General features: G+C 45.3%; 1 protein-coding gene across 3 annotated transcripts in view; it reads right to left on the bottom strand.

The window, feature by feature from the left end:
• LDB3 (LIM domain binding 3) overlaps positions 1 to 8,626 on the bottom strand; it is a 128,666-nt gene extending 120,040 nt beyond the window's left edge. For 2 of the 3 annotated variants that reach the window (XM_064513745.1, XM_064513746.1), the window contains exons 1-2: positions 8,507 to 8,623; positions 1,814 to 1,939 (exon numbers count right to left, since the gene is read on the bottom strand). In XM_064513745.1, coding sequence (XP_064369815.1) covers positions 1,814 to 1,906 — 93 coding nt within the window. In that variant the 5' untranslated portion in view covers positions 1,907 to 1,939; positions 8,507 to 8,623. Of the gene's footprint in view, positions 1 to 1,813; positions 1,940 to 8,506 lie in introns of all 3 variants that reach the window. The other variant, XM_064513747.1, reaches the window with a different exon arrangement.
• Positions 8,627 to 12,353: the final 3,727 nt, after the last annotated feature.

Genomic DNA, 12,353 nt, shown 5'->3' with positions numbered 1-12,353 from the left:
GTAATTCCTCCATGCCTCTGGGAATCCAGCCATCACAGAGATTTACTCCAGCTCATCACATGCCCTCAGCAGCCCCAGGAGAATCACACAACCTTTGGGCAGAGTGAGCCTCCCTTATGAGATCACGACCTAAAACTATGGGTTCTTTGGGAAACAACTGGCTTTTCATTTTAATTGTGTCATATACAGTGCAAGTGTCACAGTCACAGTCCTTGACAGGTAGCCTCTAGGCATGACTGAATTACTTTTAAAAACTCAACACTTCACAGAGCAGAGTGCTAAAATGTCACAAGTATGCCTACAGAAATATGTTGGCATCTCTCCATCCTTACCTTCGGTGGGATAAGGAACAAAATACCATAACTATTTACCATGCTGAAATTAGTATAAGCTTATGAAAGTCAATTTTTGTGAGCAGTCATTATGTATAACACTGACAGTACATCCTTCTGTGCCATTTCTATGGCACAAAGACCTCTTCTGCAAGAGGGATTATGAAAAGGTCCTCTCATCATCATAGGACCATTAACAAAAATACAGCTCCCTAGGGAAAAAGAAATATTGTATGTAAGAAGAAGGGAGAGCAAGTAAGGCAGAGCTTTACAGTTTGAATATGAAATAGGACAGTTAAGATTTCAGAAGCTGGTCAATGTTTCTGATTCATGACTGTTGCAAGGATATCAATTTGGCATCCATAATTTAACCAACTGTATTTTTTCATTAAGAAGTTGTTTTCAAAATAGTTTTTTTTTTGTAGTGCAGCAGACTTTTTGGTTGCAACCTATTTGTTTATCTGATTAAATCATTCTGGTATTCCTTTTAAGGACTGTTATGTAAGTAACCTCTCTCATCACTGCTCTGCAAACTGATAAGCCTTGTGCAGGTGATTTGTGGAACAACCAGGACATCTCAAAGATCTGAACGTTCTGAAATAAAGCTGAAACTGCCAAAAAAGAGGAGGCAGGAGCTGCTGTGGGGTACTGGAAAGCAGTTTCCATATCAGAAGTTACACAGAGCTATCTAGTCTTGTAAGAGCAAGGCAAGGACGGCAAACTTTTGCTTTGAGGCTCATTCAGCGCTAAAAGCTTTTAACGAACAAAATAATTCAGGTAATAACAGCACTCCACCGAAACGCCTTAAGATATTGCTGTTACAGAGGGGGAAAAAAAAAAGATGGCTATGAAAAAGGACTATAATCAACAGATGCACTGGGTAATTAATTATTAAATCAAACACTGCTCATCAGCTACAAATGGAAGCCTTCTGCATAATTTAGGACAGTATTTTCAGCACTATTGAGTCTTCTGCTTGACATGTCTAATTTTCACCCAGTTATCACACCTCCCTGACCCAAAAAAGGGGGAAATATATCCTTGTCTTTGTCCTGTATGAACATACAAACTTCTCACATTTAGAAGCTGTTACATACTTATTTTCTGGAAATGTAATTTTATATTGCTATTCATAGTTCTTCTATTCCCTTCTCCCAAAGGTCTGTATAGACAGCACCAGAGAGGCCCTTGTCAGCAGAAAAGATACAACACTATACAAAACAGAAATGGAAGCTCATTTAAGAGAGACAGTATCATCACTCTTAAAAACACACAATCCAACCAAAAATGTTCTCCTGTGGCACGATCAATGACAGGTTGTGCCTTGAACTGGTATTTTTAAAGTCGGCACTATATTCTTTTTATTCAGACCTAGCTGCAGAGATCCTCCATTTTACTTGACCAAATCAGAGTGTACGTACAGTTAGTTTACCGCTATTTTACAATCTACATTAGCTCGACGAAGCTTTCTGTTCACTTACTCTGGAGATGGTCAAGGGCATGTTGAAGTCCTTCCCGCCTTGCAGTCGGAAACCCCATGGTCCAGGTCCATTCAGAGTCACGCTGTAAGCCATTTTGTACCTCTTTCACCAGCCGACGACAAGGCACTGCAGAACAGAAGGATGGGGTAGACAGAGAAAGTGTGAGAAAAAAAAAAAAAAGAAAAAATGGAACGAGAAGAGGGAAAGGCTTTCTACAAGGAAAGTATATTCTCTTCCTGCCTTGCCTGTTCAGTCGTGCTGGGATACCACCTAAGAATAGATGGGAGCTATAATGCAGATGCTGATATCCCAGCTGAGTAGGGCCCATAAAAGGTTTGTAACCAGACACCTACTATGCAAAGACTTCATGACTCAGAGGTCTAATATAGCCCCCAGGGAGGGGGACAGATCTTTCTAGGCTTCCCAAGCCCCTCTTCATGCTCACTTACTTTAAGGGCAAAATACATTTTGGTGGGAAAAGAAAAGAAATCTCATGTTAAAATCCCAAGCATTCAAATCTTATTACTAACCTGTTAACAACTACAAAGCCACTTGTAACTTACGCTTCAGAATATATATTTATTACACAGTGATATAAAATGTACTACAAATAAGTGCTTTCTATGTAGATCTTTCCATACATTACAGGAGTGGCAAAAAAAAAAAAAAAAAAAAAACAATGAGTGTTTAGCTTGCTTTGCATTGGTCTTAAACTGAAAAGTCTGTACTACATGCATTTACCATCACAAAAAACTTCATACACTTCTGGCTCTTTGTTACCTTTACTTTCTCAAGGGAAAATTATTTTTTTTTCTCTTGGAATACAGCTAGAGGTATTACAAGTTATTTCTAGGTAGCATGTGATTTCTGTGACAAAAGCTTAGTTACATCACATACCTGTCAGATATTATTTTGATGAGAGTCTCTTAAAGGCACGACAGTTAAGCAGAAGGCTGACAAATTGCTAGCTAATTGTTTCCCTAATTTATTCCTGAGATATTTGATAGTTTCTATTACATTTGTATTAGATGATCCATAAAACTTCACAGCCCAAGTTTGGTAATGCTGAATAGCAGTTCTGCCTTAGATTGGGAATAACTAAAATACGGAGAACAGGGCGGTGGGGGGTGGTGGTGGCAAAGCTATGAATATAAACAGCTTCTGCTCTCACAATAAAGCTATAAACATTAAATAATGCTCCCTCCTTTCAAGTCATTAAAACGTGCAGGACCTCCAGAACCACTCCACTGTTTCTCTGTAGCACCCCTGCTTTTACGCTCATGTGACATGAAATAATTCCCCTTATGTTAAGGTGTAAAACAAGCATAGGCTCCCCTCTGATTAGCAAAAAGAGGATGAAAACCACATCACGCCCTAGAGTCCAGTGGCTCAGTTTGAACATGGACATAAAGTCCTGTCTACCCATGCACCTTAAATCTTAAGGTGCACAGGCATGCGTCTTAAATGTCATGGAGAAACTGATGGTGAAACTGCAGAGAGCAAACACTAATAGGGTCCCAGTTTTTACCTAAGGAGACAGTCGATAATTTTTCAAAATCATGAGGCAATAAACGCTTTTGTTTAGTACTTATGGCAGCAGAAGAGCCATTTATACAAGGCAATAATCATGTTCTGCATAGGCACTAGACTAAATCACCTAACTGTATTTTTTAAGGAGAGGCCCAAATTAAACTGTAGCTGCTCACACGGATTGGAATGAAACTTGCACTCAGACAGTGGAACTGGTCCAACCCAAAAGCAAAGTAAATGGCAAAATAGAGCTTGAAAGGAAAACAGATTCCTGCTGTCTCGCAAATATCTCCACAATGCATCTAAATTAACAGTATTTGTAAGCTATCTCTATAGGAGGCCATAATCAGTGAGGTTTGGGGATGACTTAGAGGAGACACCAAACTAAGGTGCTGCACTTTGAAGAGCCTTCAGGCCTGCCCAGTTTATTTAGTGGGCCTCTTCCTAAATCTAATACTGGATTTTTTTTTTTTTTTAAAGGGCACCTGCACACACAAAAGATTGAAGGTAAATTCCCACTGCACGATTCCTTTTGTCTTCCTGGAATTCACTGAAGTTTTCTATTGCACTGTCTCAGCTCCGTTTCAAAGGTTCAGGAGCACAGAATGAGAAAAAAAATGAGTGAGAGGAACAGGGCAAGTTATTGATTCACTAGTAGAGACAGAATCACAGAAAAAAAGAATTGGAAGAGAGGTTACATTTTTATGAACTGCCAGGTCCATGTGGGTTACCTTCCTATGTCTAAATCTTCATGCAATAAAAAAATAAAATAATAAAAAAGAAACACCTGTAACAGAATAAAACTGCACAGAGCGTGAGCTGAACAGAGCTAAGCGTTAAGAAACAGAGATGCTGTTTAATCAGACTACATGCTTCTGTCTTACTTTCACATGTGTAACACGGCATTTGTTTATCTATCTGTTCGTGATGTCTGAACGTGTCCCCGAGACCCTTCAGGCTGGAGGGTGTGATATGAAACGACAGTGGTAGTCTCATTTGGGGCATTATTCATTCGTATGAAATGTTAAACTGAGCTCACTTGTTCCTACTCCTGTGGTTTCTGTCTGTATCCACATGGAAGTTTGGCACAGCTTGACACTTTTTTTAAAAGAGCGCAGAGAATACCAGCGTCCTAGCCAACGCTCTCCTTCAACACAAGATGACCTAACACCTACAGCTCTTACGCGTGCCCATGTTATCACTACCAGAACTCTCATTTTCTAGGCCTTTCAAGCCCATTCCCTCCTGCGCTTGTTTCCCTTTTGCCTTCACACTATTTCACATCTCTCCTGTGATGATTCATTTCCCACTTATCCTCTTCCAAGCAAGCGCTGTGCCTAATAACGGAGAACTCTAAACAGTACAGAAGCTCACGCTGCAGTCGCAGCTCCGTTTGCCATAAACATTAAATAATGCTCCCTCCATTCAAGTCATTAAAGTGTGGGGTACTCATAGCACAGGTCCCGCTTGCCTTCTGCGGACTCTTCCAACAGAGCGCTGGTGATGCAAGATCCCCCCAGAAAACCTGCCCTGTTTCCAAAGGTACAGATCAGCGAGACACACAGGTGCTCTTTAAAAAGCCTGTGTCAAATCTCCAGAGCAAGCAGAGGGAACTGGATTGGTGCAGCAGGTACAGTGCCATCATAGCTACCACCACAAAGCCCACCAAAACCTTCTGGGAAAGCCAGGGATGAAGTAAACTGGGTGTTTACATATAATCCCCTTGTTTCCAGAAGTTAGTGATGTTTAAATTAGGTTTTAGTTGCTTTATGCTTCTTAGCATAATAAAACACTGTTCCAAAAATCTTTTCTTGTTTATCTGTTTGCTCAAATAACAGCATTTAGTTTCTCTTGGGGTGGCTTCTCCCTACGTTCTCCAGCTTAGTCAAAATCAGCCATGTACTCGTGGTTCCCTCCCTTCAGACAGAAGCTATGCTGAGTCAGAAGAGGTCAGTGGCCTAAGAAGTGACATTTAAAGAAAAAAAAATTCCAGGAGTAGGGTGACATTTTCTCTCCAGATATCAAAATAAGGATTCTCCAGAGCTCCAAAGGTCCCCCCGACGTGTCCCCGGCTGAATGATGGGAACAGTTGTGAGGAAGCTGGACGGACCCCGGGCACGACGCGCCCCAAGCGCAGCAGGCTCCGCGGGCAGAGGAGAGCGCTGCCACCTCCAGCGAGTGGCCTGGAGCCACAGCAGAGCCGCGCTTCCGCAGCTGCGTCAGACACGCTACGCCAGAGGAAACAATTCACATATGCTAGGAGACCGTGCTGTTGTATCGTAGTGAAACAGCTTCAGGAAAGCTACAACGGCATGCTTGGGAGTGCACAGCCATTAAGTGAATGAAATAAAAGCCACTAGAGTCAACGCTAAATTAAGACGGAGGACACGAGCCCTGGAAATTCCAATTGTTCGAGTTGCCGCCACTTCGTTAGGCTGGCCACGTCGCTCATCAGCTATGCTGTAGCTGCAGTGCTAAACGTGCTTCCAGGAGAGCCTGTTACTTTTACTGCAGTACCAAAGCTGCATCGTCTGTAACACTGAGCATTTCAGAAGTAGATTGCTTGAGAGTTTATTTGGCTTCTGATCTGCAATAGGCCATGTGTCTGGCACACCTCTGCAAAGTCATGGTTTCCATAACTTTTTATGTTTCCCTTTAGGCAAAGGACATAACCTTTAGAGGAATAAACTATTATTTCTTTTCGATAAAAATCTCTTCAATAAATTGGACATAAATCCCTTTAAAAAAAAAAAGGATAAAAACACTAGCATTCTGTCTCAGTCTCCCTCACTACTGCCTCCCTGCTACTCCCTGAGGAGCAGCAGTACAAAAAGGTAGCACTCAGTTTTGGAATAAAAAGGTCTGTTTTGTCACATGTATTCCTACACAGCACCCACTAAGATTATTTGCACTCTTTCAGGAGAGCAGAAAGGCAAGGGGGATACCTTGGGAGTATGTGTAAAAAAGCTACCCCATATACACACACACAAATGAAGAAAACAAAACCAAGCTTTGAACCAGATGGCTGCAATATGCAGTCCTAGACTATTCCAAAATTTTGGGTTAACTCAACATTGTGTTCCACATGGAGTAGCAGGGGTACAATAGCTATATTTGGGGACTGGCCTTCATAGCCATCCACAGGACAGAATAGCATGTATTTACTATATATGGGCTAATCAGTACTGAAGAATTTGAATCAAAGCCATTGGAGAAGGAAAAGCCTTTTAGCTCAAAATTCATATCCTTGCCAATGTCGGACTGCATATAAAAATAACTACCGAGAGCAAAGATTTTTTTCCCAGCAGAATTTTAATATTGCTTCCACAAGACGACTGTTCTACAGGGCAACAGAGCTCAATGCCACCTCCTTTCCTTCATGGCTGAGCTCTGGCCTAAATTCAGGTAATCCTACTTGTACTTCCTCATACATGCTGTTTCACTCATTTAACTGACACCCTGCAATTCTTACAGAGCTTTGTATTCCTGAATTCCTCTTAGATGTCTCTTTGTCAAGTTGTCCTTTCCGTAGGAATTAGATTTTCTATCACCTTTGGCTTCACCAAGTTCTGCTTTGTTAGTATCTTTCTATTAATGCAGTTTGAGGGTCCCAACAGAAATAGGATTCCTGAAGAGATATGTTAGAGCAATACAGTGATGGACTATTATACCCCCTCACCCCCGTAATACAATGTCTTCAGAAATGCAGCTCAGTTTTCTGTTTGGCTGTTCGCTGATGATGATATCACCTTACAGACTCACGTCAAGTTTATCGTTTACTCTCACCTCTAGATCCTTCACCATTACTACTTTCACCATTACAGAACATTCACATTTTAGACTTTTTTCCTGCTAACTGGCATTTTTTACTGCCACAATCCTCCTTTTATTATTGTGAGAGACAGGTACACTATAGTGTAGCTAGCTTACATCTTTAAAAGACTCAAAGACTTTGGTAACTACGCTACACTGCAAGCCATACCCGTGGCAAGGCAGGCTACTGAGGGAGGTGAAGAGGGGGTCACAGCTGCCCAGACTATTCACAAAGACTTCCTCCTCCCTGTATCACAAGACGACTTAAGTGTACGTGACTGAGTTCTCACCTTACTAAGGTCTCAGCTATTGTTTTTAAAGAGCTCCACCATGGCACGTAGCACTTAACACTGTTGTGGCACCTACCTTACCGAGAGGTTATATACATGTGTGTGTACACATATATATAAAGACTGAGAACCCAAAACACCTGTTATTTAGGTAAACACTGTCATCTCTTTTTTACATAGGCTAGCCATAGCAGTTAGGTTATCAGCTTTAGGTCACCAAATGAGTCAACAGCAGGCACTGGATTAAAACGCAGGGCTCAGTTTCTAATGCAGGCGGCTGTGTTTGAAGCAGAAACAGAAGGCTGCAAATGCTTTGCTATTTTTGTCTTTATGCTTTCCCAACTCTAGCCTAAAACCAGGAAAGCTTATAGCAACCCCGCGACTGCTTTACTCTGCGCCTTACTGTCTACGATCCTAACTGATGGTTTTGTGACTGAGAGGAAAAAAACCCACCAATGAGCCAACCAAAAGCCTAGAGGAACCGCGGCTGAGGAGCCCAGTGCAGCTCTTCCCGGGCTCCCCGGGGCCAGGCCTCGCATGGCTTCGCCCCCGAGAGCCGGCACTGCTCGAGGAACGCCGCGCACGGCCCTCGCCGCCAGCCCCATCCCCGCCGCGCGGGCCGCAACGGCCCAGCGAGGCGGCAGGGCGCTCCCAAGGAGAGGACCACGTCCGCAAGCACAGCCTCGGGTGAAGCTGCACCGTCCCCCAAAGCGGGGTCTCAGCCACACGACTCACCCACCGCCTCTACCTCTGCAGCAAGCGCTTTCCACCGGGCAGAGCCTTTCCCTCCCCGCGGAGGCCTTTAGAGGCAGCATGTGGCTCCCCATCCACAGCCCTCACTTGCAAGCCGTGCTTTGGCCACGGCTGCCTCGGCTGGCAGAGCTGCGCCTTCCCCCCGTCCCGGGGCTCGAGGCCTCTCTCCTCCACGCGGTTTCGGCCGCGGCAGGAGGCGCTTCAGCCGCTCCGCCGCCGGGCACGGCCGCCCGCGGTGCCCCGCGGCGCAACCCCCCCGCGCCAGCCGCCGCCGCGCCGCGCGGAGCCCGCCGGCCCCCGCCTTTACCGTCCGGCCGCGCCGGCGACCCGCCGAGGCCGCGCCGGCAGCAGCGCGTAGCGAGCGGGGGAGCCGCACCACCCCGCGCCGCCCGCCCGCCCGCCCGGCGCTACCTCGGCTCGGCTCCGGGCCCCGCCCCCCGCGGCGCCACCGCCCGCTCCGGGCTGAGGTGGAGCCTTAAAGCGACAGCGCCCCCGCGGGGCGCCGCGGGGGAGCGCGAGCGCGGCCGGGTCGCGAGGGGCCGCTAGCCGTTAGCCCGCGCGGGCGCCCCGTCGTTTCCAGAAAGGCGCTGGTGCATCCAGGCGGGTTTTGCTTCTGCTTCTTTTTGTAGCTCCCGCGGGCCGCGCGGGCCGGCGGGCGGCAGGTGCCCGGGCGCGGGGCGGGGCTGGGGGCGGGGCCTCCCAGAACCTTCTGGAGAGCGCCGCGGGAGGCGGCAGTGTTGCCGGCGGCGGGGCTCCGCCTGGGCGACCGCCGAAAGTCGCGCTCGGCTCCTCGCCGGGGAAGAAGAGCAGTGAGGGTGGCACGGAGTCTGAGTTTGGGCCAAGCCCAGCAAAGGCGCTTAAGCCTGTGCTTTAGTGCGTCGCTGATTGGGAGCCCGCGGCCCTGGCGTCTCCTTCTGCTCGCTGCAGGAAGCGGTGTGAAACTGTCTGTTTCCCGTGCTGGAAGGAGGTAGTCATGTATGTTTTTTTTCTGTGATCCACCAGTCTTATTCATGGCTCTTAAGAGCTTCAAGTTTTCCAGGTGTAAGAGGTTATAAGTATAACTTTATGTGTAGATATATATACACACACACACGCACAAAGCTATGCATTATGTATGTGTAAAGAGCTTTAAAAATACTGTGTTGACAGAATAGGAAAAATAAGAGCACGTTACCAAAGTGCACACGTGCTTAAGAAGATGTGTGGGGAAACGTGAGCGAGTGAGGCACCCACCCTCTCACCACTTCTCCCTGTTAAGCCGCTTGATGGCATAAGGTACAAGACAGTTTTCGGAAAAAATGCAAACTGAACAAGTTATTTGCCATCTGAACCTTGGGGGGTGTTTTTGTGCCTTCCCTTGTTGTGTATTTTGCCTTCGGATAACTTCGTGTGCCTGCCGGTCTGTGTCGGGAATGCCACCGCTGCGAGCGTCCTCCCTTCAGCAGCGCTGGGTGAACCTTTAAATCATTTGCTCTTGAGTAACCAAAAAGCATTTCTCAGAAAGGCAGCAGTTTGCTCAGTATGATGGCTGAGCTGCTGTTTATGAGGTGGTTGGTGGGGGGAACGCTGCTCCTGCCGTTGAAGGCCCTGGACCATTTGAACCCCTGTGGTGGCGGATTTGCACAGGAGCAACAATAGGCCGCAGCAGCCCGGCTGTGCGATGAAAGCCCCGGGCTGGAAATGGCGTCCGCGCTCGCACCTCGCAGAGGGAGGCCTGGAGGCCGAGGGCGGCTGTTCTGCCTGTGCCAGCCCTCGGCTCGGGTCACGCCGGCAGGCTGCAGCGCGGAACCGCTGCTGGTTGCTGCCCCGGCAGCGCTGGGCTGCTTCAGCACCAGGGACAGGCCCGTGCGGCTGGAAGGCGCCGTGAAACCTCCGGGAGGCATTTTCCGAGCTGCACGGACACGTAACTGTCAGTGCTCGCAGGCATGCGAGAAACGTGCAGATAGCGTTACTCATCCTTGCGCTGGATCTCGAATGGCAGCAATTACAATACCTTTTAAACGAAGGTATGCTAAAGTGCTTTATGTGTTGTAGAGGGGAATAAATTCAACAGTGGCATCATTGAAATACAAAACAACCATTTTAAATATGTGCCCGGCATGGCTCTAGTCTACTTAAAAGAACTGCAGTTGGGATTTGGTATTTCACATCTTATGGCATCTAAAGTCTCTTTATCCCCTGTGTGTAACATGGCTAAATACTGACTGTATGACGCACAGTAAGTGGTGTCTTTTGGCCTAATACACAAGGTGCATCGACCAGGCCAGGAAATCATGATCTAAGATATTTATGTATTTATATTTGGCCAAAGTTCATATTCGCCTGGACTGTGGCTTAACAGTGGTTGTAATGATAAAATTCTGCTGACAAGTCAGGTTACATCCCCTAAAAAGGAAACATTTTGCATCTTGTGAAATGACTGAATACATTATTTTTCATGCAGCATTAAAGATATCAATAATTATTACAAGGCAGTGCAGTTTGTACAAAAAGACCGTCAGACATAAGGCAGCAGGCAAATAGAACAGATTAGCTGTAGCATGGATCATAAAAGCAAAACCTTTGCAACTATTTTGTTTGTTTGTTTAAAACTGTGGAAATAAAATAACGGGGTAGTTGATGTGGAAGGATGAAAAGCATACCATAGCATTAGCTTTCTAGCACACACCAGTTGCTTAAATAAGATTTCAAAAACTTATTGCTGAGGTAAGTAACGGCCTTGGAATAGTTCTGTGAAACAGCTTCAGGATCATCATCTGGTACGGAAAGCTGAAGACAGAGATTACACTGGCCAAGCCATCCTGTGCTGACAGTCTTACTTGCTTTCTGCAGAGTAGCTTAGTGGTAGATTCATGTGTCCATTTTTTTTCTGTGACTGACTCTGTGATTTGTCTTTGGCCCATTAGTTTCAGTCCAGCCTTGGCATTTACCTTTCTTGGAAAGTTTGGATAATTCTGCCAAGGGTTAATTCAGGGTTTTCCACAAGTCTTTCTCCCAGTCTTTTGTCCCATCTTTTCACCACAATCTGATCTCACCAACTGTTGGATTAGCTCTTCAGCCTTAGATCAGTCACAGTAGGATTGTTTTTCTTTTTTTAAAAAAATCTTTCACATTTCTAATACATTTCTGCAATAAGATTTCATAGCTGATTACCATTACCAGGCGTTTTGATAAGCTGTCTACGCAGTTAAGTTGCAGTAACTGTAAACTGATGGTGCCACCATCACTGATGGAAATTTAAAAGAATGACAACTGTCCGACAGGACTGTCCTCCTCAGCTACTGAGAGTTTCCTCTCCCGCCAGTGGTAGTGTTATGAAAATTAGCATGTAAAGTAAATACGCTGCACCCCTAAGTGTGGACCAGTTTCCTCCCAGATAATGCTTTCCACATCTGATCTCATGCCCTGCATAGCTGACAGGGTTAAGGTTCCGAGTACAGAAATGAAGTGATGTGTGGCTTTCTGAGAGCCTCTGCAGTGACTACAGCAATAATACAATGTTACCTTTTGTTTGGTTTGTACTGGGCAGGCCTTATTTCTTTATGGTGACTTTAATGTGATTGTTCAAACAGACATGCTCACTTCTGGAAGACTGCAAATCTGAGGTAAATTTGCACTGTCATTTACCCAAACTGTATCAGCTCCAGTAAATGAAGCCTGTTTGTTTCCATAGCTATTAATCCCTCAGATTTAACAATAAGTGTTTCAGTCCATTTTTAGAAAAAAATAAGGGCTTTATTTTTTGTGTGGTTGTGTTTATTGCTTAGCACTTCTGACTCTCACTATCCTTTGCACAGGCTATTTATGGGGGCATGGGATTCAGTGGTCTGTTCTTCCTTTGATTAGTGATGAATAAGCAATTTAACAAACAACTTGTGGATTTTCACTTCCCTTCTGATAAAAGGCTGAAAGGAATTTCTCTGAAATGAGTATTGTAGATGTGTCCAATTAAAAGTCTGATTCACATGGGATTACGGCTTAATTATTGGCATTGGCAAAGAAAGCTGCCAAAGAAAACTAGTATTTTAGATTTTCAAAATTATGTTATTTTGCAAAACAGCAAATCTTAGAGAAACAAGGCAAGCGCAGCTCAGATGAGAATCATCTTGTTAGAGTGGTTCTACCTTACTAGTTTTATCCTTGTAAGGCAGAGA

Source organism: Dromaius novaehollandiae, chromosome 6 (genome assembly GCF_036370855.1).
Source record: "Dromaius novaehollandiae isolate bDroNov1 chromosome 6, bDroNov1.hap1, whole genome shotgun sequence".
NCBI lineage: Eukaryota > Metazoa > Chordata > Aves > Casuariiformes > Dromaiidae > Dromaius > Dromaius novaehollandiae.
Note: the sequence above shows the minus strand (reverse complement) of the source record. Positions and strands in the feature narration are given on the sequence as shown.